Below are 27,908 nucleotides of genomic sequence, written 5' to 3'. Positions count from 1 at the left end.
ATTCGCCCTGATAAAGAAAACTCCCACCGCACACATAATGATTGGAGGGATCCACTCTTATCTCCGGTAGCCCGTTGCTGCACCCGCACATTATAGCATGCTACTGCTTTCGATTTAATTTACGAACATCAATTTAAGAGTATAAATCCAATCCAATTATCCAATCGAATTAATCTGAACGGCATTATCCAAGAATAGGACATTCCAAAACATTCCAATAAATTTAAAATTTATGGGAGCTACTCCACACACATTAAAGACTTATGGCAAGTAATTGTTTGTGTTTCGGTGCTTTGCTGAAAATAAAGGGAAAATAATCCAGTTCAGGGGAAAATCTCCCCAAATGTTCCACAGGTTTCTGGTGAAAGTCCGATGCATATTATCTAAGTACAGGATGCAAGTACATTCCCCTCACCCCTCCCCCTGAGTATATATTCTAGAGAACACTTTTTGATCTTTTATTCATATGTATGTATGTATATGTATTTATTTATTGATTCAATCATTTGTTTGTATATTTATGTATGTATTTGTGTATATGCATGTGCATGTATGTATGTATGTTTAGATATTAATAATAAAATTGTTGAGCCGAGTATAAAAACAAATAACAATAAAAAAAAAGTCTTAACCGAAGCAATTAAATTAATGCTATTAAATATTAAATTCATTCCGAGTCAAATCAAAAGGTTGCATACATACATATAGTATATAGTATGTATGTACATATGTGCATACATTTGCATGATATTTAAAAATAGTTTCAAAAAAATTTCCAAATTTTAATTATAAAAGTACAACACCAAAAATGTAATGTAATGCAATGCAATGCAGATAAAAATGTTATTAAATATAAATTACATATCCGAGTAAGTCGGTTCGCTTTCGGCACTGCACACGTCAGATAGGAATAACAATAGGTTGCTGAAAAAACATCATAATCGTAATTTAAGAGTAAAATGTAAATAATAATAATATTATTATATATGATTATCGTACAAGTTAGGTTTCTTTTCGATCTTTCTTTTCTTTTGCTTCGTTTATGTTTTCTTTTTTGTTACTTTTTTGGGTTTAAGCTTGCCTTGGATTTTGGAGTTTGGAAACAACGCCTAATCTTAAGCTAGTATAATATTATAATTATGATGTATATGTAGTATAATTATCATTTCATTCTCTTTTCATGATTGCACATTTTTTAAGTTAGGAAAAAAAAAAAACAAACAAAATGCACCACTTAAAAGACTCAGAGGGAGAATCAAATCAAATCAGTTCAGATCAGATCAGATGAGGCTGAGGCGACTGTTGGTCTTTCGCAGCTGGGCACGCCAGGGTATGATGTTGTCCTCCTCCTCCTGCTGCTGCTGTTGCAGCTGCTGCTCGTGGGCCTCCCGGTCTAGGGGCAGCTGGTCCACGGCTTGCTCCAGGGCGGCGACGGCAGCCTGCTCCGGCTCTGGATTGGAGTCTGGGCTGTGGCTGTGGTTCTCCTTGTTGCCACCATTGGCACCCTGCTGCTGCGGATGCTGCTGCTGTTGCTGCTGCTGTTGCTGCTGCTGTTGTGGGAGCTGCTGGAACTGGATCTGCTGATAGTGTTGCTCCATGCCGGCTAGATTGATGTTGATGTTGTCTATGGACATGGCGCGGTTCTTCAGCCGCCAGGTGTCCGCAATGCGGTTGTTCTCCTCCACCTTGGGCGTGTAGATGGCCGCTCTGGAAAATGCCACATACACAGCGGTCAGAGAAGAGTCCGCCCTGCCCTCCGCCCTGCCAGCCGTCCAGCCTCGCGGCCGTCCTCACCACACTCGCTCACCCAAACTCAAACTCAAACTTACTTCAGCTTGTTCTCGGTCTCCTCGCGGCGCGCCAATAGGTCGCGCTTCCACTGGGGTATCTGAGAGAGGCGCCGCGACTCGGCCTCCTGGGCCATGCGCTCCTCAAAGTCCTTCTTGGCCCGCTCGGCCGCCTTCTTGGCCATCATCTGACGCTTCCAGTCGGGTATGGCATTGCCGGCCTGATCTTTTTCGGGTATCTGCAAGTAGATCTTTGCACACGCCACGCAGCAAAAAAACGCGCTTAGTCCAAGGTCGGGGGATGGGGGCACTGAGTCCAACTCACCTGATCCACATAGTTGTTGGCAGTGAACTGCTTGGTTATCTCCACGTAGTGCTCGGAGTCCATGCGGCTGGCCATCTGCTGCTCGACCTTCATCTTCTTGATGCCCGGTATGTCCTTGGAGATCTTTAGCTCGGCAATCAGATCCGATTTCAGATACGTGTCCGTGCTGGAGGTGAGGCACTGCATGCTCAGACTGCGTGCTGGCATCTGGTAGGGCTTGGGCACCTTCTGCGTGTCCGTGCGTCGCAGCTGCAAGTGGCAGGGGCAAGACACCATTGGGTCGGATTAATATTCGAATCCCGTTTTCTGGGCAGAAGGGGTAGAAGGGGTGGAAGGGGAGCTGGCACCCACCTGTACGCTGTTCAGATCCTGGATGGAGATGGCCGAGAGCGGCTGGTGCTGCTTCCGTGTGGCAGTGTCCTGACTATTGGGTGTGGCTCCGTGTGGCTTCTTGGGCTTGTGCGACTTGCTGGCCATGGTGGAGTCATTGCCGCCATTCATCAGTGGCATCATCATGGGTGGCAGCGGCGGCATGTTGTGTGGCAAGGGCGGAGGCGGCGGCGGCAGCGGCGGCTGTTCCCCCATACCCATCCCATGATGCGGATGATGTGGATGCTGGTGATGGTGTTGTTGCAGCTGCTGTGGGTGCTGCTGCTGGGGATGCAGCTGTTGCTGCTGCTGCTGCTGCTGTTGCTGTTGCTGGTTGGCAATCTGTATCTGCATGTAGTCCTCCGTATCCGTGGAGCTGCACGGGAGACCGGGGAAAGAGAACGGAATAAGAAGCGGGATTAGTGGCGGATACTTTCACTGCGGTGGGGCTCGGACCTGCGCCAGGCCTGGCGTGTGCGCAGTATCATCTTCGGATTGCAACTGAGTTGCAGCCACAGCCACAGCCAGCCGTGGCAAGCGGCATGCCACATCCACAATTGGCACGCATAAAATTTCATGCACTCTTGAGCGGCGGAGGAAGTGGCTGGCTGCAGCTCTCCTTCTCTCTCTCTCTCTTTCTTGAGCTGCTAATTGCAGCCAAGCTGCAACCAACCATCCATCCATCCATCCATCCATCTATCTTTGCATCCATCTTCCTAGCCATCTGCTGGATGGCATGGCTAATTGAGGCGAGGCAACTGTACCTCTGCCTCTGCCACTGCCACTGCCACTGCACTAATTATGTTTGCCGTTGCACGAGATGTGTTCAGCCAAATTAAATCGGCTGCCATCTGCTAATTGAAAGTGGTGGCAGTGGCCCCGAGGGGGGACTGGGACTGGGACTACTCACCGGGCCGAGGATGGACACGAACGCTTATCGCTGATGCTCTTCAGATACTCGGACGGCTTGATGAGGTGCGTGACGCCGTCTTGTGATTTATTGGGAAAACTGGGGGGCACAAACGGCAGCACCAGCTGCTTGTTGACCAAATTGGGTCCGCCGGTGCGCCCGCCGCCAACCGATCCGGGCGCTCCGCTCCCAGCCTCGCCGTAAATGCCCGCGTACTGGGCATGCTGCTGGGTGAGCTCGTAGTGATCCTCGGCCGAGGAGCAGCCGCCATAGATGCTGGGCGCATAGGGATGATGGTGGTTCGGCTGCTGCGACTGCTGCGGATAGTGGGGCGATGTCGTCTGCTGGTAGTTGCCGCCCCTCTGCGACTTGGGTGCATCGGCGTAGCCGTAGATGCTGCCGTTCGGGTTACGCGACTGGGAGACAACTCCTCCACCTCCACCTCCACCTCCGCCGTTGGCCTCTCCATTCGGCTGCTGGGCGGCTGCTGCTGCTGCGGCTGCGACTGCTGCGTTGTTGGCCGGATTGGTGTTACCATTGAGCAGCTTGGCTTTCTTGTTCGCTGAAATTGAACAAATTTATTTATGAGTTTCGTTCGTCGCTCGCTTTTGTGGGTTAGCAGTCATCGCGGCTGGCTCTGCCCTCCCTCCTCTACCCACCGGGCACGGTCTGGGTCTGGCTCTAGCTTAGCTCTAGCTCTGGCTCTGGCTCTGGTCATGCTCGCTTGAGCAGCCAACACCATCCACTCAACATCAGCTGCAGCTGCAACTGCAACAACAATAGTTCATTGCGTATGCAGAGACGACTCTGCGGCGCCTTTCACCAGACAGAGCGCCACAAGAACAGAGCGCCAATGGGCTTGCAGCTCCAGTTGCATACAAATACGTTTCATTCAGCCCGATTTAAATATGTTAAGCACAGCCCCAGTGCCAGTAGTTATACCACATAAAGTAGCCCACAGTTTGAGCTCGGAAAGGAAGGAAGCAAGGAAGTAGAACGCATCTCAATTTCGATTTTGTATTCGTGTAAAACTCGTAAGTCGTATGACTAGCATTGAGAGCGGGTACGGCAACAGCCTGGGCACATTCGTAGCCATAAAGGCTGCTATTTTACACTCTTTTTAGCCATTCGATTTTGACCAAGTTATACTAAGCTTTGAGCACAAAAATAGTTCAGTAATTCGTATTAGAAACTAATTTCGTATCTCATAAGATAAATTTGTGACTTCTGCTTAAGTAAATCCTGTTGCACTGGGATCAAAATCAAATAAATAAATAATTAAAAAAAATAAAAATAAATAAATAACTTCTTATGATTGTGATATTATATAGCAATACAAATAATCTACATTCACGTCTGTAGATGTTGTTCGAGAACAAACATGAATCTGTAAAATTCATAAAAGAAATTCTAGGCAGCAAGTTTTTAATTCGCTTTGAGATTGGTCTGGCCAGATAAATGTCTGATTACCCTTCAGATACACTCCCACTAGTAGGCCTGATGTTACCATGGAATATATAATATATGTATATATGTTGTCTTAGTTGTCGAAAGTCGAAGATAAGACGAAGGTACCTTCTGCAGCTGCCAACATATAAAGAAAACAAATGATAAGCCCCAAACGTGTTGCAGACTCGCTTATGCCTGGCTAATATAATAATATATAAATTGTATAGCAATACAGATAGTGCTGTGGTGTTGAAGTACCCTTTGGTTAACGATAAGAGTCCAATAAGCTTTAGCTACATTGATGTGGGTAAGTCTACGGCTATATTGGTGCCCAAGTAAACTGTCTTCCGCCTATAAGGTGATGCATTTCCATTGCAATATTTTTTACTTCAAATAATGACTAAGAAATAATTTCTCTTCCTACTTCCGCTTTTGTTTTCATAGAGATAATTCTTTGGCAAGTTTTCCAAATTGTTTGTTGGCTCATAAATAACCCTAGAGGCACCCAACACTGTCTTCCCTTATGCTGGCACACGGAAGTGCCAGTCATAGTTTGGCCAGAATTACTTCCTACACCGCTGGCTGTCAGCCAAGTTGTCGTGGGAGTATTGCCATTAAAAAGGTAAAGTTAGCCGCGCACCGATTTCCATGGCAATGGAAACCGCTCTTCTGTTTTCTGATTCAATTTCCATGCCACAAGCAACTTAATTGGGCAAACAATCTCCGCAGGCTACGACTAAACCCGATCAGTGTGCGGCGAGTCCTCGCCAACGTCTTTGCTCCAACTTTCACGGACACAACTCGTTTCGTGTGGAGACCTCATGGCCATTACGTGAATGTGGCTCTGGTGACGGTCATGGCTGCACTCCGGTGGCACTACCCCTGCCATTGTACCGGCCATTGTCTACATACATCTATGGGCAAACCACTTAAAATCGAGTCGAGCCAGTTTGGTTTTGAATTTATGCATTGCATTGCATCGCAATCGCAATCGGGTTGCATTTTTTTTGGTTGTTTTTGTTTTTTGTTTGGCTAAATGAAAAACGAGCAAACAAAATGCGAATGTGTCCAACAAGTCTCAACATTTTATCTATCAATTTGAGCACAAGCAAACCGCTTTGTACCTGTCAACAAAGGAGTCCTGCAACTCTGTACATCAGCAACGGGTCCATTTCACGGTGAAATTTCGACATTGGAATTGCAGTTTGATTTGGTTGTTTGTTTTTTTTTGTTTGCTTTATGAGTGCAATGCCTGCTGGACAATGCTGGCGATGCCCTCAAATATTTGAAATATTTAATTGAAGCAAAAACGGATTTTAGTCTGTCGAAGAAGAGTCCAAAGCGGAGAACTGTTAGCAAAAGAAAAGGGTATTGGATAATGCAGCTAATAAACTTAAATTTAAAGTGACAGAAATGGTCATGGAAACCCCATTAAAGAGAACTATTTAAAAGTTCAAATTGTGCTGAGTAAATTGCAATAAATAAAAGACCCGCTGGATCTAAAAAAAAGTACATTAATAGGCGACAAAAGAATGCATTAATATGCGTACAAAAATTATTCCTTTAAAGCAGTGGTCGGCACGCACACATTCACATGTTGTGCGCCGCTCTAAAGGCACATAATCCCCGCCTGATAGCAATAGAAAAAAACGAACGAGACACTTGAATCAAACTTATGCAAACTTCCTTCCCTGACTTCCTTTTATTTGATTCCTTTGTTGCTATGCTTTGCACTTACACCTAAAGATATCGAAACGTTGAAAGCTCAGGGTGAAGTAATTCCGGCGCGAGTTCTTGTGGATCTTCACCGAGCCCAGCATGTTCATATTGGGAAGGGGTCCAGGATCAGGTTGCTTCGCGGATGCACAGAAATGTATAAATCACAGAACGATTGATAATCACATTCTCAACAGTTGATTGAGACACTGAATAAAAAGGAGAACGAGATCACCGATACACACACTTTGCTGGAAATTAAAGACTCGACGAAGGATTTGGGCTTGGGGGAAGACTCGACGATGTTGTCTGGGCAAACGTCGCTGGCAGCCTGATGCAAGTTCAAGCGATCGACAAAGTTATTCACCCAAGACAGTGGATCGGAAAAGCTCCGAAAAGACACAGCCACAGCGACGACAACGACAGCGACAACGACGATGTGGAGGTTGCCACCAACTCCAACTCCAACTGCAACTGCAACGATCGTCTGTCTCTTTGCGGCAAACACGTTCACTTTCATTGGTAAAAGTTTTGCGCAGAGCCCGAACCATCACCGCCCAGGCCATGACGAGGCATTGCGGGTGGTGAGTGAACCATCGTCGGGGCCAATTATGGGGAAATGTGTGGGACATGATACAGGTCTCGGGTCTCGGGTCTCGGGTCTCAGGTCTCGGGTCTCGGCTCTCGGGTCTCGGCTCTGGGGCTTCAGAGCTCGCGACTTAAATGGCAAATAGCTTCCTCATTGGATCCCAGGGACTCACTCTCCCATGTCCAGTGTCTGACTGTCTGCTGGCATGCCCAACGCTTTTCTGGTTTCCCTCAATTTGCTATCGGCATCGGGATCTGGGGGTCGGGGTCGGGCTAGGGGTCGGCCATGGGCAAAAGCTTCAATAGCGATCGACAAAAAACGCCCGTAGCTGCTGCCCCCTCGCCTTTACGGCACTGGCAGTCAAGTGGCTTGGATTGTTTTCAATGGCAGCCAGCCATTTCCACTTTTCCCATTTGTTCACTTCCACTTCTTTGTTTTGGCGAAACATTTTCCACGGATCTTTGCCGCATTATCGTGTGAACGTCGCCTCAATTATATCCAGCCAAAAGCATTTCCACAGCTCTCCCCCAGCTCCTTCTCCTGCTTCTGGGGCATAATAGGCAATTAACAAATGGAAAATCGAGCCAAACACATGTCAAACATAGCAGCAGCTATCCATCACATTGCTACTGTGGCTGTCACCGCCTGTCTGCTGTCTGCTGTCTTATTTTCAGCTTGAGTTACGCAGTTTGCTTTTGGTTAATATTGCGGCAATTAAGCCAAAGCTCGATATTTATTGTGTGATAATGAGGCAGCAAATATGGCCCCGGGGGCCATAACTGGCAACTGGTTGGCAGACGCCTAATGCGGCATGAAGCATTGTCTGTGGGGTATCATCCGAGCCAGGCCTGGAAGAACTGGAAGCCCAAAATCAAGCTGCGATAAACGTATTCAGTCATCGCATCACCATAGTATGAGCAGCTTAAGCCTCAAGTGTAAGCTCTCTCACTAGTCGTATTTTATCTAACTAATCCTGGGATAATCGTAGCATTAGCTATCTATAAACTCAGCTAACTTTGCCCACAAGTCATGCAGCTGGCAACATTAATCAATATCCACAGCAAACACTTTCGTTGAGACATTTGAACAGAGACATCAATCGCCCATGGACACCTCCAAGACATTGCCTGTCCACAGCACACAACACCCGGCTTAAGCTGGTTCTCGTTGCTGGCTAACTTGTTTGCAGACTGCAGGGCATTTTCCAGTTCAATCGACCCACATGACTGGCAAATTTCCCCTAATTGATCAATCAATGCAGACAGTCACAAGCCACTGGACTCCGATGCTGATGTCCAAGCCAGACCCCACCGACGACTCTTGTCTGTCTGTCTGTCTGTTGACTGTTGTTTGTTGTGTGTTGTTTGTTGTCTGCTGGCTGAGGTAAAAGACCTCGGAAATGACAGAGAAAGATGTGGAAATTCGAAGCTCAGTTTATTCGACTAATGAGGAGCGTCGGTCTTCTTTTCTTGTTTCTTGTGGAAGTCCTTGCCGGGTTCCTTGCGATCGAAATTGTACTCTGGAATGTGCTTCGAGCTGCTGCCGCATGGCTGCGGATAATTCCAGAGGGCCTGATTGACGTCACGTGCCAGCCCGCTCACGTCCTTGGAGGCCTGCCCTTTGTTGTTCGAGTCCTGCCCTTTGCTGGTGCCGATGCTGGTGCTGGCCTTGGAGGCCTGCCGCTTGGTGTACCCCTTCCGATTGAGCACAGTGTCGGGTTTCGGGTTCGTTCCATTGGGTGTGGAGGGACGTGGAGTCGGAGCCAGGCCTCGGCTGGTACTGGGAATGGAGTCGGGATCCATGTTCGGCACAGCCTTTTTGCGAACGTCATCGTGCTTTGGATAGATCCTGACCTCGCCACATGCGGCCCTGTATCTGCCCTTGAACACGCCCTTGGCAGGCTTGCCACGGCTGTGAGTGGCCCGGCTGGCCCTCTGCTTGACATTATCGCGTTTCATGCCCTGGACAACGATATGTGGATCCGGGCACATCGGCATATGGGGTGGGATCATCTTGACGTCCGTCAAGTGCTTTTCGAGCAGCTGCGCCTCCGTGTCGCTCAGCTGCTGCGGATCCAGGGACTTGAGGAAGAGCGTGGGATTGCCAACACTATAGACAATGTACTTGTCCTTGGTGGACGTTTTATTGCTCAGCTCCGCCATAAGTTGATCCATGCTGAACATCCATGAATCGGGGCTTGGCTTTGGCTTTGGCCGCAGCTTTTCGTTGTCCAGCGTCGATGAACTGTCTGTCCCCAGATCGATTAGGTCCACATCATCGCTGGACTCGGATGTATTCATGGACATGGCGCTTACAAAATTTTGAAATTTTCCAATGCTGCCAAAGAGATATATAGTTCGAATCGAGGGAACCCAATTCGATAGTTGAATTCTAGTTCATGAGCAACATGATACAATAAATTGGGGTAAACATACACAGAGAATAGCAAGCAACTGGCTGCCGTTTGGTTCTTGGCCACTCTGATGATATCAACCGGAGACGAGAAGGAACGTTGTGAGTCGCTTCTGTCGCCGCGACTCTACTTTTATACCCGTACTCTGTCGCTACATCTGTCATCTACTTAATTTCTCACACCAACACGCCGTTCTGGCTCGTTCTCCGCTGTACGAGGCAAGGCAGAGAATGAGTAGCGTTGCTGCGCTGGAGGGGCTGGGGTAAGCAACTGAAAATTACTTCATTCTGGCTATAATAATGAACCGATCTGAACCAGATTCCAGATTTCATGTCTTCATGCCACAGATTTTCGTCCTTGGTGGGTATTGCTTTTACTTTCACCACAAATCTAATATAACCCTTAACTCTTCGAGTACGGCTATAAAAATGTTTCGAGCCAGAACGTCGGATGGGTTTCCAGTGGGAAATAGTTGGAATTTTCGCCTGCTACCCATTCGATTTATTAACTATGACTGGCGCTCACCTGATATGGTGGACATGGTCCGATTGTGATTGCCTCGCACCAGCTCGGATGGCCGCAGACTCGGCTCCTCGATCACCTCCAGGCCAGAGTCGGAGTCAACGGCATCGTTGGCAGCAGCACCGACAATGGGAGCAGCAGCTGGCACTGTACCACTGCCAGTGCTGGACACTGGGTTTGCTCCAAACACATTCTTCTTGTAGATGTTGCTGCTGCTGTTGCTGCTGCTGCTGCTGCTGTTGTTGCTCGCTTGTTCGGCACTCAAGTTGTTGCGCTGCTGCTGCGCTGGAGCACGCAGCGGTGGTGGCAGTGGCGGTGGTGGTGGTCCATTCACTGGAGAAAGGATAATAAAGGGGAATGTTGAGCAAAATCCTATTTGTGATGGCAGGCAGACAGATCTGTCTGTGTGTCAACTAACCCAAGGCCACATTCTGCATGGGTGGAGCCGAAGATACCCGCTTCAGGTTCCTGCTGCCCAGATTGTTGTTGCTGCTGTGCTGATGGTTGCTGCCAGTGCCATTCTGGGCAATATTGGGGCTGCTGCTGCCGAGCATCTGTGGCATCGAGGCGTCCACCAGATTGTTGCGAATCATCGAGTTCTTGTGGGTCTGCTTGGTGCGTTCGGCCACATCCTCCGGCGGACAGACGCTCTCGTAGGTGTCGCTCTTGATGCCGCCATTCAGCAGCTGGTTCTTGAGGTTTACGTTCTTTGAGCTGTAGTTGTCCTTCAGCGAGGAATCGTATTTGCTGCTGTGCAGGCCGATTATTGAATGCGATTTGTTGCGATTGAGCAGACTGTTGTTGTTGTTGTTGTTGTTGCTAGAGTTGCTGTTGCTGCTGTTGTTGTTGCTGCTGCTGGAGTTGCTGTTGTTGCGCTTGTTGTTCAAATGCTGCAAAGAAATAAAATGGAACATCAGTTGCTGGGCTTTTTTTGTGGGATTTTCTTGGTATGTGTACGCACATGATTGCTGTACTGCAGGACAATGTCCGTGCTGCGTGTGGAGCTGGCGCTGGCCGAGCGGGAATGGGAGCCGCTGTCCCGGGATCGAGATCGTCCCACATTGTATTTGTGTTGCTGCTGCAGCTGATGCTGCTGTTGTTGCTGCTGCTGCTGCTGCAGCTGATGCTGCTGCTGTTGCTGCTGCTGCAGCTGTATCTGGTGTTGCTGCTGATGCTGGTGCTGCTTGCGCGACTCCTCACGCACCAGATAGATGTCCTCGTAATCGTGATCCCCGCCTCCATTCTGATTGCCATTGCTGGCCATGCTCTTGTGCTGTTTGTAGTTGCTGTTCTTGGCGCCGCTGCTGTTGCTGTTGCCGTTGCCGTTGCTGTTGCCGTTGCTGATGTTGCTGCTGCTGCCATGCCGGTTGAAGCTCTGGCTGCGCATCTGCTGATGGTGGTGGCTGCTGCTCTTGGGCGAATTGAAGCTGGACGAGATGGAGACGGACTCGTCGGAGCCGCTGCCAGCGCCGCTGGAGCTGGAGTGGACATCCGCCTGGATGGTCATTGCATTGCCAGCCTTTGACTGCATTATCTGCTGATGCTGCTGATGCTGCAGCTGCTGCTGCTGCTGATGATGGTGGCTGTGATGGCTGTGACTGTGATGGTTCTTGTGCTGCTTCACGCTGCTGCAGTCCGAGTCCACGAACAGATCCCTCACCCGGTTGTAGATGATGTCCTGGGGGTCGTGCAGGAAGAACGACTCGCCCGAGATGCTGCCGTTGGGCGAGGGCGTGGCGTACATGCCGCCGTTCCTCATGGGGTTCACATAGAGCCCATCGTTGGGCAGCAGCGCCCCGCCACCGCCCGTTGAGCTGCTTCCCCCGCCGCCACCATTGCCGCCCATGGAGGAGCTGCCGTTGTACAGCTTCTCCGAGGAGCTTCGCGACTGCTGCGAGTACAAGGCATCGCTGTTCTTGCGCGAGATTCCCATCCCAATGCCCATGCCCATGCCCAGGCCCAAGCCCATGGCCGATCCGCCTGCGCCTCCAGTCACTGCTGGGGGATGCAGGTAGAAGGGCTCCACATCGGAGCTCAGTGTGGACGATGACTTGGACTTGATGGTGTTGCTGCGGCTCGTCTGCTTCGAGGAGTTTGAGTTTGAGTTGCAGCTGCTGCTCAGATGTTGCTGCTGTTGCTGCTGCTGCTGTTGTTGCTGCTGTTGATGGTGGTGTTGCTGTTGTTGTTGCTGCTGCTGCTGTGTTTTATGTCGCTGCACGCTGTTCTTGCTGTTGTAGTCCACAGATGTCCCGTGCTGGACCAGCACATTCAGGCACTGCAGGGGGGCGGCAGAGAGTTAGCTTGTGGCAGGTGGCAAGTTGCAAGTTCAAGCCAAGTTCGGGTACTCACCTCAACCTGCTGGTTCTCGGCCGCATCGTTGATGGGGGACTTGCCATACTTGTCCAGCGACAACTTGGCTCCGTGATTGAGCAGCCAACGCACCACCGACAGATGACCCCGCGAGGCGGCAAAATGCAGGGGCGTGGCACCATCGCCATCGCGCAGATTGGGATCGACTCCTTGGTCCTGTACCTGTGGAGGGTTAACAGAAGAGGGTTCGGATTATTGAGGGCTATCCTCTACTGCCTCGTCCTAGGCAGCACATCAGTCTGCAGTCTCCTCAATATTCATACTCGCACAGCCAAAGGCTATAACCAATAGCCAAGCTGTCCCCTGTGGCACCAAAAAACTGTTCTATGGCGGTGTATTTTATTGTTGGATTCGGGGACCAGCTCAGCTGCCCAGCATCGAATAAAAATTGAAATACAATTGAAATTCCTCATGCTAAATCCTGTTAATTGTGTAGTCTCTGAAGCAAACTGTATGACTGTTTATTGGCTCAACGTATGTTCGGTGATTCCGATATATGCCACATAAACACACAAAGCTGCGACCTTTAAGCTTGAGTCCCATTCAAGCCCGATGGACCAGCCATCTGTCTCGCGACCTTCACTACGCTCAGCGATCTTTTATGGCGAATACTTTCCCACTCGCTCGTACTTACGGTGTGTCTCGCAGTGTAATGTCTGTCAAGTGGCGGACTGACCGTTCAGCCTTCCGTCCACTCAGTGTCTCACCTCACTGTACCATTGTCCTGTTTGATCCGAACTTTGCTTGTTTGTGCAGAGTGTCTGCTTGTCTGTTGGCAGCTACTCGGCTGGGTATCTCTCACTGTCCACTCAGCGTCTCACTCACTGTGTCACTGTACTGTCCGTTTTGGCGAGTCTGCCTTTTGGCTGTTTGTGGAAAGTGGTTTTCCACCCCGCCGTCAGCGCCGTCTTGCGGCAAATGAAAACTATTTAGTTCAATTTAGAAAGGTGATTTTCCACTGCCAGCCAGAAGACTCTACCGATGATCTTGAAAAATGCATTCTGGTTCTTGGCGAGAGAGAGAGGGAGGCGGAGAGGCAGAGGGGGAGAGAGCGGATACAATGCAATGGTCCATTGTCAGGTTAAGTTTTGCTTTGCATGCGCCACTCGCCACTCTGCCGCTCTGCCGCTCTCTCTCTCTCCGCTTCTTGGTCTGCTCTGACTCTCTTGTCGGACACATTCCCCAATTGATAAATTGAATAGGCCAGACCAGGCGACAAACTGGTCAAGAACCCCGTTAACCCAAAACAGGACCCAAAAGCACAGAGCATGCAAAACGAGTTGGAGGCAATTCGAGCCAACTCAAGTGTTCCAATTGACCCCCATTGGGTGCTGCTGCTACTGCTACTGCTACAGTTTCCCAACTATGTATAACTATATGGCAGCCAAAATTTGTGTGTTGTGTTGCACAGAGCCACTTGGCCACCATCAGCATCAGCTTACCATCCATTTGAGGCAATCCAAGCAGCCCATTTGTGAAGCGGCATGGATCGGTGCCATGCCGTCGCGTGCACGAACATAAAGCGAGCCGCCGGCCTCAAGCACCAGAAACTTGAGCACCTCCAAGTGGCCCTCCTGTGCTGCCAAATAGACGGGCGTGACATCATTGTCCATTTGCGTATTGGCGCTGCAATCGGCAAGGAAAAGCGTGCCAAAAAGAGAAACAAAAAAAAGAGACGTTCATATAAATTGGCATCCAATTAGAATGGCGTTGCTTAAGAGAGGAGGAAATCAAGTGTTTAATGATCAAAAAAGATTTGAGCCTAGCAAAAATAGCCTAAGCCTCCCAAAGCATTCACATGGCTGTCGCCAGAGCCATTCACATGGCATTCACATGGCATTCACACTGCATTCAGTCTACAAAAAATACAGCAATCCCATTGATATCACTGCGGGTAACATTATCACAAAGAAATGGACTGATTGAGCTCGAGCTTGAACCGATGGTTCATCGGTAGATCGGTGGATCTGGCTGGGTTCGACGGACCCTCCTCTAGCCTAGCTGTTAATTTGCTTGCTCTTTGTGCTCTTTTTGTGGCTCACTGTCCACGCATTAATCGATCGAACACAAGCCAAGCCATGATCGAATGGAATGTGGCGCTGTTTTTATGTGGGAAAATAAACTCAAACCGGGCCAAAGTCCGGGCCAAAAAATGTTAAGTAAACCCCCTTCGAACCTCACAACACTCCGGCGATTGTTCTGCTCCTTCCGCCCCACACCACTCAGCATGGGCGTGGCCTCATCGTCGTCATCATCATTGGAGTCGGGCTCATCCTCAACATCCAAACGATCCCTGACAGCCTCCACAGCGGCCTTCCTCTGCTGATGCTGGTGTGGATGCTGATGCTTGTGCGCCTCCATCATGAGCTCACTTAGGTCGTGCAGTTCGCTGGTGTTGGGCTTCTCCTGTCCGCGGCTATGGCTATGGCTGTGGCTGTGGCTGTGGCTGTGACTGTCCCTCTCCTGATCCTGGCCACCTAGCTCCGCGGGGCCTGCCTGCTCGATCTCCGAGTTGCTGCTGTGGCTGCTGTGGCTGCTGCTGCTGAGTATGGCGGCCGTTACCTCCGTGGCGATGATCGTGTGGATGTCATTGTTCGATTTGCTCTTCTGTTTGCTGCGGCGGTAGGAGGTCAGACTTGTGGTCATGCGGCCCAGCAGGCCCTTCTTAACGCTGATGGTGGAGAAGTAGCTAGAGGGGAGTGGGATAAGGATGGGATTGCAAGGAGGGTGGAAGTGGTTGGGCACGTTAGGTTGGGGTTCAAGATCAATTTTCAGTTGAAGTTTCAGTTGCAGTTGCAGTGCCAAGGGGTTGGGTGAGTACTCGTGTGTGTGTGTGTTGGTGTTTGGATTGATTGCTTGCTTGATTGATTGATTGATTGGTTGGTTGATTGAAGTGGAGTGCTTGGTGCTTTAGCAGGAGTCTCCTGATCGCAGGACGGGCCTTGGCTTACCTACTCAGTCAACACTCAACGTTTAATATTCGTTTCGCACTTTCGTTTTTGTGGTTTGTGTGTCTGGGAGGCTTCTTCTTCTTCGTCTTCTGGTTTTTCCGTTTTTAAATTCACTCTGATTTTCCCAATACCGTTAAGCACTGAACACTGAACGAACACAAAACAACAACAACAAAAATAATATACATAGATGTGAAACTGGTTTAGGAAAAATCACTTTGAATATTTAAACCGCCGCTTGATGTGTTTTTTTTTCTCGGTTTTCTTTTCGGTTGCGTGGATTTGCATATCGAGTTTTTTTTTGCTGTTGTCTGGGCTACGTACTACTCGTACTACCAGTGTCCCGGTTCATACGGAACACTTTGGGTTTATGGCTTATCACGGGGTCTCATTCGGCTGTCGGCTGTCGGCTGAAACCGAAAGTCTGTTGCGGCCCGGCTCCGGATCCGTTGTCTGGCTTCCGATGCGGCTGCTCTGAGATTAAACCCTCGCTGCTCGATCTGCTCGACAAACTTCTAGTACATTACATTATTTCTCCCTCTGCTACTGCTACTGCTTCTGCCTCTCCTCCCACCCACCACTGATCTGGCATTTTTTTTATTTTGGTGAAATTAACGCTTAAGAGCGAACAAAAACGAACAACAACAAAAACTGCACTAGCTGAAGGAGGGATGAGAGGGCGGTGCACCAGACGTTTCTCTGTGTTACGCCTGACTCCCAGTGGATGCCGCGGGCCATGTGGCGTCTGCTGCTGCTTCTGCTGCTGCTGCTGTTACCATTTAGCTGGCAACGCGAGCACAGCTCTGCTTTCCACATGCCACACAGTGGGGCAAGAGAGTGGAAGCTGCTTAAATCGGACTGGGACTTAAACAAAGCATAAATTAAAGTCCATTTTAAACAGATTTCAAAGAATACTGCACTACTTTTAGTTATATTCGTTCATTCAAATTCTACTTTTTTATCCGCCTATCGCATAGTTGCAACTTAATACTTGGGGATATTTTTGCTTTAATTTTTAAACCCTTTCCTATTTTGTATATCCCTTTTTCCATACCTGTGGCATGTATCTATTTTTTGTGGCTAAATGTCTGTTTAGAGTTTTAGTTTTTATTTCTGTTTTGAGTGCTGCTCCCTTGCTTCCATGGACATTGTACCACTGTGCTTTCGCCCCTTGCCAATGATGCTGGCTGGAGCGGAGGCGGTGGCGACGATGATGGGTAATGTGCAGATATACGTACTCGTATCTGTACTGTTCACTTAGTCAACTGGCTCACGACTTCATGGGTATTGCACACACACACGGAATACCCGGGACCGGGAGGGAGATCCACAGACTGAGCGGCAGAGCGGCAGAGTGGCAGAGGGAGAGAGAGCGTGCAAGAAGTGGCAGAAGGCGCTTCAAGTGGCTTTCTTCGTCCGACTTCGGACGACTTGTTACATTTTCCAGCTTTTCTCGCTTTAGAAATGAATTGTAAACCAATTAAAGTTGATTTTTCATCTTTATCCAACACCCGCCACCCGCCACCCGCCACCCTCTCCCCCGTCACCCGTCCCCTGTTTCAGCTTCTGTTTGGTTTTTGTCTTCTGCTGTCGCTTCTTTCAAATAGGTGAAAATACAGTAAGAAATATATTTATATATGTATGTATATATGTATATATATAAGTATTGTATTCCCAATTTGCTGATATCTTCTCATATCTGCTCTGCTCTGCTCTGCTTTGCTCTGTGCTTTTTTTGTTATTGTTTCTAATTGCAATTTAATAATTATTTTTTAATTTATTTAATGTGTCTTGCCATATAGAAAACACCAAATTGAAGCCCCGACAAATGAAAGGCGGCATAATTGAGCTGCAGACGAAAGCAGGAGGATGGATGAAGAGGAGAGGCCTCACACGAACCTCGTTAGCTGTGCCAGTTGACAGTTATATGTATGTATGTACTCGTATGTACACATATTGTGTACCCGTTTATGATGAGACAGCGGCAGCCCCAATGTTGGATTTAATTGAACATTTGCGTGCACAAGTGAGGCTGGTGATTGACGATCGCCGCTGCCAATCGCCGATCACTGAGAGAATGCAGAATGAAAGCAACTCGGATGACACAAATGGACCACTATGAGATACAGATACAGACAGTCAGACAGTCAGACAGGCAGACAGAGCTGGACAGAGAGCGCGAATGAGACAAATACAAAGACGATTGTCTTACAAATCGATTATTAGAAAATTTTAAATGATTTTCAGGCATTTGTGGGAAGCGACACCACCTTCATGCTCCACCATTTGTGGCACTCAAGTGGCAACATTCTCCAGCAGATTCTTTGGACAATTGCTGCTCCGTTTGTGGGGCGCACATTTTGTGTGCCATTCAGTCAGCCAGTTAACCATTCGTTGGCTAGATACCATATCTCTGGAGGTGTCATTTGGATTTGTATAATTTGTATGAATTTTACGGGTTTTCTATCATCAATTTCAAGCTTCCTTTATGAATTTATTTCAATCTATCTAACTAAATATATTTCCAACCATCTCTGCATACGTTTCTTCTCTCACCTTTCGATGAATCTTTCTCCCAATGGAGTCGGTCTCAACTATAGAAATTTAAATAAATATTTATCGAGGTTCTTTGTTATCTACCCAGCTGTCTATCATTTTTTTTATTTATGTGTCAATGCCTATGTTAAATTGTTATATATTTATCTATCTATCTATCTATCTATCGTTCTTATGCAAAATACACGCACCGAAGGGGGTGGTACATTTCTCGATATGCAAATTCTATCTAGACTAGATTAAGGTCTCTAGAACTCTGTGTATCCATTTGGGTAATCTTTCTATGCAACCATTCCTGTTCCTGCCTATTAATTATCATCTCTACATCACACTAATCAATATTTTTATTCCTTCTATCAAGTGTTTCTGCTCTAGACTTCACTTTAGACCAAAGAATTCTCAAAGCCTTGGCTACTGTTCAAATACGAGCCAGAGGTATCTCCGAGGTTCAATCCTTCATTCGGAATGCCACAAAAAGTCCATTAGTAAAATTTACTGTCCATTTAAGTTACTGGCAGTTACAGTTTCAACATAAATTATTATTATTATGTTTTGTATGTTGTATTTTTGTAGATTTCCTTGCAGTTTCCATTCCCCGCAATCTTTTCAGTTTTCTTCCACAAGCACAAAGCACTCACAGAATATTTTCATTGATCGGAATTGGTAAAACTTTTTTTGGTCACACACAAACACACACCACACACACACAACACAGAACACAGAACAAAATACGATCACAATATTATTATTATTATTATTATTTTTGAAGTAGGGAGATATCCGAATCGGTTTTTGGTTCTTGGGTCAGTCTTTCGGGTCTGACTGGCTGGCTGGCTGGCTGGTAGGCTGGCAATCCTCCTCGCTGCCTTGGCCAATTGATTATTTGTAACTGAATGGCTGAAAGATGCGGCCGAGGCTACCTTTTCATGGTTGCGGTTACTGGATCTCGGGCTGGCTTCAGCATTAAGCTTAATGTTGTTGCTGTTTGATGAGTGTTGCCGATGTTGCCGATGTTGCTGGTGTTGCTGTTTCTTTTGTTGCTGTTGCTGTTGTGTGTTGCAGTTCTTTGGTACACTGAAACTGTTAATTAATTCGCGTTCCGATTCGTTAACTGCATTCGAAATACTTTGAAGCGCGAAATTTTGTCGGCTTCTTCTGGCTGACCAGCGCGTTGCAAGCTCTCTGGGGCTGGGGCTGAGGCTGAGGCTGCTGGGTGGCAAAGGCGCTGTTGCTGGCGGAGGCGTAGGCGTGTCCGCAGCTTTTAGGCCCGAGCTGCTGCTGCTGCTGCTGCTGCATCGAGCATCAGAGTCCGAAGCGAGACGAAACCGTACCAGATCCCACATTGAAATCAAAATTCAAATTCATTCTATGGCCGCATGTTGCTGCCACTGCTACTGCTTGTAACGGTTTTTGCGATCGCTGCGATGTGGGTAAACGGTAACAGCAACACCACAACGAACGAACCCACGAACGAACAAACGAAGACGCTGGCGGTGCGGTGGCGGTGCGGTGCAGCAGAGCAGAGTCAAGACGGAACGGAACGAAATGAAACGAAAGCACCGTTCGCTTCGACTGGCCAAACGCGAATAGCCAGCGCCAACATCGAGTGGCCAACGCTGGCACTGGCACTGCCACAGCCACAGCCACTGTCGCCGCTTCCAACGGCTGCCCCAACCAGCTCAACCCAAGCTCAGCTGGGGCAGCCATCAGCCACCAGCCACCAGCCACCAGCCACCCCGAGCGGGTGGGGAGGCAAACCAGCTTTGTGCCACAAGAAGCGCTCATCGCGCCGCCGCTCCACGCATTATTATCAAACGATCTACGGCGAAGGCTGGCCTAAGATTTACTCCGACTCCGAACACAAAACTGAGGGGATCAGTCTACGTTCCTCTTCAATTATTTAGCAGAGCCAAAAAGCTGTGCATCTGGCATCAAAATACATCACTCAAGTTGCAACTCATCGATCAGCCCTCGTTCTTAGCTGGAATCCCTGGAGCAAGCAGCGGCTCTCCACCAGGTTGAATGGTCTCGTCTTTGCATACAACATTATCGAATAGTTCTGAGGCGAGGTTTGCCTCAGAAGTTATTGTGGGAAGAAAGTCTCTAAAGCGAATTTAGTTTCTTCTCTTCACGAGAAACCCATTGGACATTGGGAGGGTAGTAAACGGATTGCCACAGGCGAGAGAACTGATCGAGCAGCCCGCAGTTAGCTTTTGTTGCTTTCTGTGTCGCTGTGTCGCTGTGTCAGTTGTCATGTCAATTGATCTGCCGCGGCACGTTATAAATATGAATTGCAAGTTGCAGCTTGCAGCTTGCAACTGACCAGATCAGATCCAAGGTAGATCCAGGAGAAGGAGAAGGAGGAGATGGAAAATGGAAGATGCAAGAGAACAGGAGAGAAATGGTAGAGAAATGGGAGAGGTGCAGAGTGGAGTGGAGATCAGGCTTTGGCATTGATTCTGATTCCTTGACTGGTCTGAGGTTGCTCCACTTCGATTCGAATGAAAGAAACTTGTTGCAACGGTGCTTTTGTGGTGGTGCTGCTGCTGCTGGTGCCACAGATCCCCGTTCCCCTGCCCCTGACATCCAGTTTGACTCCAATTGAAAATAGCACAAGATAGAACCAAACTTGGCTTTGAAGCCGGCTGGAAGCTGCAACTCGCTAGCTTCGCTGGCTTGCCTTGCCTTGCCTTGCCTTGCTTTGCCACTTGGCTCCCATTCGAAGCTGGAACAATTAAATGAATCTTTTCCGCTGTGTGGTGGACGTGTGCTTCTTTGGGTCGATAGGAATTTGGGTGAATCCAGTAGCCAGTAGCCAGTAGCCAGCAGCCAGTGGACGGGCGGGAATCGTTGGCCCACTTGGTGGATCACAGAGCACCTTCTGGTTCTGCCTCTCTCCTTCCCCAGCTCAACTTCATTCTTTGTTCATTGTTGCATGAGCTAATAAGTTTTAATTAGCGCATTTAATTGACTGTTTTCAGATCTAAAAATCTTCGATGGGGGGAGGATACTTAATAATTTCTCAACTCAAAAGCTAAACTCTGACGATAATCAGATCATTGCAGAGAGATTTGAGACGGGTCCAGCTCACAAGAGCTTAGACTTAAACAGGTTTATTGGGTATTGAATGGGTCTTTCTTTGGAATTGTTTATCAATGAAATTAAATATAGGAAAATATTTAAATTATATTATAGAAAACGTCTAGTAAAAGTCTGTTTAAATTAATTATAAAACATTTGCAGTGACCCATTCTGAGATCTTATTTATCTGTCGCACATTTTCTCTCTCCAATTTACTGTACAATATAAATGAAGTGGAAATCTCGCATTGTGGTAATTGTTTAAACGCAAGAAAACTCCAGCCAATTGGAACATCGAACAAATCAAGGAAATAATAAAATACAAATGGGACTGCGACAATCGATCGTCAATTGTCGATCGTAGACAGTCGACCGAGTTCCCCCTGCATTTAGCATCTGATATTGGATACACTGTACAATATTGTATAAATAAATAAAGAACGACAGAAAAGCTTTCACACTATGCTACATTTTGTGACGGGGAAGTACGTCCGTCAGCAGCTTTTGGCTTCTATTTAACTTACCAAATATCTACAGATGCTGCCACCAGCAGTTGCACACAATCGAGGCAGCCACGCGCGGCGGCATAGTGCAGGGCCAGCGCCCCTCCGTTGGGCCTTTCGTTCGCCGAAACATTCCCCGGATGGTGCAGTTGGCCGATGTTGCTCATGTTCATCATCTGGAGGGGTCCACCACCCAGATACGAATCCAGCTGATGGGCGTGCATCATTCTGTTCAGGTTGCTGCTGTTGCTGTTGCAGCTGCCGATGACTTTGTTGTTGTTGCTGTGTTGCAGATTGTTCAGCTTGTGGCTGTTGTGGTTGGCGTTGATTATGTTGCTGTTGCTGTGCTTCAAGTGAAGATTCGAGCTTAGAGCATAGTCGTTTATGGTTCTGGGTAAAAAAGTGAAAAGAACATTTGGATAAGCATATCAAGAAGGGCTTTTTGTTGATGGTTTTTATGAATATTATTCGAACACAAACTAAATATAAACTAATAGTATAAATAAAATATAATATATAATATAGTATAATATTTAGGTAATATAGATCAATAAACTAATAATGAACGTTTTTTATTTTTTAGATAATTTTATTTCAATACTCAAAAGTATAGTTTTCATTTCATACTCTTTCCTCTGCATGTTGAAGTCCCTGTTAGGCTTTACAGATATATCAAAACTATAAAAAAATACCTACTGCCCAATACAACTCTGAAGATCTAAAGAAATTTCATCTATGGACAGTCAAAAAAGAAAAAATATTACTGAACATTTTAAAACATTTCCCAAAAACTTTAAATAATTATATACTACTAGGTTGTTTCTTACTTTATATTTGAACATTTTGTATAGGTGTATACAATGTATATACATAGGTGTAGATACGAAACTTTACACCCTTAAGTGGGGGTACTTTAGGATTGGTAAGGACGGAAATTCTTAACTTTTCTATCATGCGAGAATAAATTGTTCATCGTGTTTTTTCGTGCCGATTTTGCTCTGAGCGAACCCGCACGCCCATGGACAAAATTAAATTTTTCAACACGAACACATGGTCTCATTTCATGTCACGAAAACACGGTCCATGTACTCCTCTACTTCAGAGTGTTTCCATGAAAATAAAAGAAAAGTCTCCGCTTTAAATGAAATCGTTGCCTACTTTTGGGCATGCGCGTGAAAATAAATTGCAGTCAACTTCGCTGCTGGAAAAACAAAAGACTTGAGACACGAACTTGTTGTTAGTTTTTCACCAAGATAATAAAAATGCTTCAAGAAATTGTAATTTATATATCAAATTATATTTTTTGGTTACTGGAAGCTATCTAATCGTAGTATTCGCCTTCTGCTACGGCTTTTGTATTCATCAAGTTGAGATGAAAAATTAAAAAAGCCTGAAGGTCGAACTTATTGGCCACAATGCAAATAGATTTGCATTAAGAGAAGGCAATTTTCAGGGCAAACAAGCAGGACAATGAACATGAAATGTGTATAATGAACGTTTTTGAATAAAATGAACATTCGAGCTTTAGATTTGGAATACATTTTGATTGAACAAAGTGGAAATGAATCGTTAAAATAATGGAATAATAAGCTATGGCACACTGCATTTAATTTAACAATTTTTGAACAAAGCAAACAGACAGAAACAGTCAAACTATTTATAAATAGTGTTCAAAACAATTGCACCCCCTCAGAAAACCAACAAAAAATTATTAGATGCTTCTCTTAATTATTAAAGGAAGTACCGACAATTAAGGTTGATTGCATCTGTCTGGGTCTCCGGCTCTCCGGCCCTCTGGCTCCTTCGACTGCATTGGCTGACTTCACTGGGTGCCCTTTTCCAAATCACTAAACCAGGTCAAGTCTACTGCCTCCACTACTCGTGTTTATGCGACTGTGCCGATGCTTTGGCATTGCTGACTCACTTGATCGTTGATCGTTTGTCTCCTCTGCGCTCCCCTGCTGTTTCCGCTGCAGAGCCACCAATCATAATGATACTCGCAATGATAAAACTAACAAAACTGCCTGCCTTAGACCTGCCCCCTGTTCAAAGAGAAAAAGCAAACCCACACACACGAAAACAAATTAATTGCTAGCAGCGATAATGCACTGCGGTTGCGAAGCATGAGATACCCTTTACCCTGCGTGATTTTAATTTAATAAATTTTAATATTAACTAAATTAAATAAAATAATGTAGCAATATTCATAACACAAATAAATAGGACTCAGTGGAGTCATGAAGGAAGTTGCTGCACTTTTTTTGGATTATGTAAAAAGATATTGGGCCAATAATTTGTAGGAATATTTTGAAGAAACAAAAAGTATTTGTATTAAATACAGTTCCTACTCGTATGGTATAGCAATTCGTATATACCCAACGCCAATTTAAGAAAAATGCTTTTCCGCTGTTGCTTTTGGTCTGCTTTGTGTGTGAGTGTTGTGCTTTCCCAGTTTGGCGAATGATAAAGAAACAGAAAGCCGAGAAGACGACACTTTCTTCCAGTTTATTGCATCAACAGCAACAGCAGCAGCAGCAGCAGTAGTAGCCGCAGTAAAATGAAAACGGGCCGGTAGCAGGTGTCAACTAAGCAGGGCGGCAGGTGCCACAAGCCGCACAAACCAACAAACACCGGCCATAAACACACAAACACCACAGAAAAAGTGAGTGAAAAAAAAGGGAAATAAACTATTTGGCAAGAGTATTGCGGGGCAGTTGGTCAACCAAATTGGTGAACAGGGTTAGGGAAATGTTGATTTAACTTGCTCCAACATTAAGATTTGTTACGAGTCCCACAGATAAGAGGCGCTAAGGGGTCAAATTTCGGATGCTGACAGCATGGTCTAATCCAAGTACGAGTACGAGTACGAGTATGCACAGCTAGCTGACAGAGAGGGTCAGAGAAAGGTCTGCTCTTTTCTTTTATGATGTTTAGCACATGCATGTCAAGTGGAATGGAATATGTAGTTGCATCAGCTGAAGATCTTCCAAGTACGTTGCCAAAGCAAAAACAGAATGTGGTGGGAGAGTTTATTTGTAATGTGAAATAGTTCCAAGCGAAGAACATAATAGTTAGCAGATATGTGTAAAGTTTTCTCACTTCAGAATGATTCTTAAAAGACTTCTTAGACCGGGGAAATTATGTGTACCAAACTAGCAAAACTTTTCCAGATGTCAAACGAAAAAGAAAAAAAAGAATTTGGCCATGGATATTCGGTGTAGGCAACAAAATGATTTTCAGCAGACTAGACTAAAAACTATTAAGCAAAGAAGCCTGTTATTATCATCGATGGGTAGGGGACAAGGAGGGAAAGCTACACACATATGCATATATATTCTCCCATACTCGTAACTGGCAACGGAAGATGATAATCAATTCGTGATTTAATATTGGGTGAATGTACTGGGAAAGCTACTCGTAGGCAGCAGAATGGGAGCAAAAATAATTATTAATATGATAAATAAAATATTCAAATGGGAATAATCCCTAGAGAGAACGCTGCCTCATGCTCCAAGCATAAACAATATACATATGTATGTACAGCTGTGTTTATGTACACATAATTAAATAAGATGACACTCAAATCACATTGAAACAACAAAAAAAAAGTTTTAAAATTTTTAGTTGATTTGTTTTTTGGGTTTTCTTTAGTCACACTTCACTGTAGTTAATTGGAATTTGGAGTAAAGTTATTTTTGAAGTTATTTGTTTCTTTTTTTTCTGTTCTCGTTTACCGTTCGAATTTCTGTCTAAAGAGAAGATTGGCGGAGATTTCACTGGCTGTCTGCGGGGTTTACCTTAATTTGATGGCAATGTCGCGACACTTGACGCATGGCACCTGACCCGATGAAGGAGTAACAGTGGCAGCAACAGGAACAGTGGCACTGGCACTGGAAGCTGCTCTCTTGGCTCCTGGACTGGCTATCGTTGCATACAGAGCCTCCTGGGGCTCGGCTTTTTCCTCAGCTTCCGCCTCCGTTTCGCTGGCAAAATCGACAACTAGCTGCTCATCCTGTGCCGGCTGCCTTCTGCTGAAGTAGCCCACATGCTGCTCCACGCCAGCGTTGGCATCCAGCAGCACCCTCTCGTAGGCGGCGCTTTCGTTCTCACTGAGAGCGAACCGCTGCTCGAACACCCGCACGGGCAGCGAGCTCTTCCGTAGCACCTCCATCCGCTTGTGGCGCAGCTCGATGGAGAAGATGAGGCGCACCCGGACGAGCCGTCTCAGGCCTTGCTGGGTGGATTGGGCACGCTGCAGGCGGCGCCGTTGCTGACGCAATTCGAGCTTCTCTAGGCCGCGCAGCGACTTGGCATCCACCAACAGGCTGTGGTTGTAGTCGGCCACCGAGGTGAGGTCCAAGGCGGAGCGGGTGCGTCGCCACGGCACCAGATCGAAGTGGGTGCCCGGCCAGGGATGAAAGTTTACTTGGCTGACGGTCTTATCCTTATCCTGGCGCAGGATCCAGTCGGAGCTGGAGATGGGACTGGGCTTTCCTGTTCCCGTTCCTGTTCCCGTTCCTGTTCCTGGCTGTAGTTTGACGTGCTCGTTGCGGGCACTGGCCTCCGGCTTGTGGCGTTTGTAGCGCGGCACGAGAGTCGCCTCCAGCATGCGTGCATCCAGGCCGTAGTCGCGACGCAGCTGCTCTAGCTCTTTGCTGCTGGCCGTGTACTGAGCACCGTTCCACACGATCACCGGCGAACTACTGGACATGGTACCGTCTCCGTCCCCGTACCCGTACCGTTCCGTTCCGTTCCCGGTTCGCGGCTCGCAGTTCCCAGTTCCCCAATTCCCAATTCCCGCTTGGCGTTCTCGTTAGCGTTCTCTGCTCTTTTTCTCTTGTTTTGTCGCAATCCGCTGATGGCTTTTAATTCTTTTTGTTTCTGTTTCTGTTTTATTTTTCTTTCGTTTCGTTTTCCGGTTTCCGTTCGATGTTGCGTTTGTCGCGTTTGTCGCGTCTGCCTTCCGTGACGACGTCGACGCAAATGTTGTTTGGCCAAAAGTAAAACTTCGACTCTGACTCCGATTCCGAATCTGAAACAAAAAAAACTCCTATGCAAAAGTTACGCCAACTGCGCAGCTGGCGTCGCTGCCAGCGCTGCCTGCGCCAGCGTTAGAGTATGATTAAGAGTTTTTGTTTTGTTTTGTTTTGTTTTCATATTTTTGTATGTTTTGTATTATTTTGTTGGTGGCGTTGCCGATGTTTGCTCAACATTGAAGAGTCGGAAGGGGGGAGGGAGGGCAGGGGAGCCTGAAGAGACGAATGAGCAACCCCCATTTCATTGTATTATACTCATATTTATTTACTTTTCACGCTCACTGCCATGTCAACTCCAACAACCCTCCTGTTGCTGTTGGCTTCTGCTGCTGTTGGCTGCTTCTGCTGCTTCTGCTGCTAGTGGGGCTGACGGCGGCTGCGACTGCGACTGCCCCCCAGTCATCGCTTCAAATGTTTCACTTGGCTGCGCACGCGCCAACAACAAGCAGAACAACACTCCACGGGGCCGATCAAAAATTTGTTGCTAATAAATGTACTCGTACTCGTAATATTGTTGCTGCTGTTGCTGCTGCTGCAGGGCATTCAACAAATTTCAACTGCGAGTCGAGTTCTATTCTCAGCTAATTGACAGCAACGGGCCATTGCCATTGTCCGAGCCAATTGGCCAACAACGACAAAGTTTGTATGTATAATGCACGATACAGATACATGTGGGTACATATGAATCCAATCCTACCATAAACACTACTGCGAGTACAAGTTTGGTTACAAAGGAAGGGGCGGACCCACTTGGACCACTTGCGTACGATTCGATTTAAAGGATGTCTTAATTTCTTTTTTACTGCACAGCCAAAAAATATTTGCTAATTTATGAATTGTTTGGCAGGGACGTTTCTCTCTTATATACATAAAGAAAATATATTTGCAGCCCTGAGCATTAGCCCTAATCTGGCCCATTATTAAATTACACTAGATATGGCAGTCGAAATACAAATCTACGTTTCATATATGTAAATATATTTAAGAGAGAGATGAAGATCCTTTAGTGCAATGTCTGTTGGGTTAGGTCAGCTCTCGCTTTAAATAAAATTGTATATTTTAATCCCTAATATTCCGACTAATTTATTAAACACATTAAATGGGAATACAATTTGTTACTCTCGTAAATCTCTTCTCATAGTTTTAGTCTGTTATCGAGTTACCTTTAATGGCAGCCGTCAGTATATTCAGACATCAATGGTATGACGGATATGAATCAATCATTCGCTGTATTTAGCAACTGAATTTCCAAGACATTCAAAAGATATCCAATGAGATACATACATATGTATTTTCGGCAACTCTCTACAGCTACTGTTGGGAGCCAGGTAA

General features: G+C 46.7%; 1 protein-coding gene across 3 annotated transcripts; it reads right to left on the bottom strand.

Moving 5' to 3' along the window:
• Positions 1-818: 818 nt before the first annotated feature.
• LOC111065169 (transcription factor SPT20 homolog) lies at positions 819-26,452 on the bottom strand. Of its 3 annotated transcripts, XM_022353179.2 has the most exons (13): positions 26,070-26,452; positions 25,338-26,024; positions 21,562-21,930; positions 13,893-14,076; positions 12,430-12,612; positions 11,042-12,355; positions 10,499-10,970; positions 10,084-10,413; positions 3,392-3,953; positions 2,464-2,857; positions 2,113-2,361; positions 1,830-2,038; positions 819-1,707 (listed from the first exon to the last, which is right to left on the bottom strand). In XM_022353179.2, the coding sequence occupies exons 1-13, from the start codon at positions 26,249-26,251 to the stop codon at positions 1,281-1,283; spliced, it is 5,562 nt and encodes a 1,853-aa protein (XP_022208871.2). In that variant the 5' UTR covers positions 26,252-26,452; the 3' UTR covers positions 819-1,280. The 3 variants fall into 3 exon arrangements, with proteins under 3 accessions (XP_022208871.2, XP_041451545.1, XP_022208870.2); XM_041595611.1 differs by lacking the exons at positions 21,562-21,930; positions 25,338-26,024; positions 26,070-26,452 and adding exons at positions 14,627-15,139; positions 18,878-18,931; XM_022353178.2 differs by lacking the exons at positions 3,392-3,953; positions 10,084-10,413; positions 10,499-10,970; ... (4 more) ...; positions 25,338-26,024; positions 26,070-26,452 and adding an exon at positions 2,938-2,969.
• Positions 26,453-27,908: the final 1,456 nt, after the last annotated feature.

Source organism: Drosophila obscura, unplaced genomic scaffold, assembly GCF_018151105.1.
Source record: "Drosophila obscura isolate BZ-5 IFL unplaced genomic scaffold, ASM1815110v1 contig_73, whole genome shotgun sequence".
Classification (NCBI taxonomy): Eukaryota; Metazoa; Arthropoda; class Insecta; order Diptera; family Drosophilidae; genus Drosophila; species Drosophila obscura.
The sequence above is the reverse complement of the archived record's forward strand: the minus strand, read 5'-3'. Positions and strand labels throughout refer to the sequence as shown.

Coding starts and splice junctions, on each gene's coding strand:
- LOC111065169 (XM_022353179.2), bottom strand. CDS start 26,251: ATGTCCAGTAGTTCGCCGGTGATCGTGTGGAACGGTGCTCAGTACACG. Junction 21,931..25,337: donor GACATTGCCATCAAATTAAG/GTAAACCCCGCA, acceptor TTTTTTACCCAG/AACCATAAACGACTATGCTC. Junction 2,858..3,391: donor TCGTGTCCATCCTCGGCCCG/GTGAGTAGTCCC, acceptor TCTCCCGTGCAG/CTCCACGGATACGGAGGACT.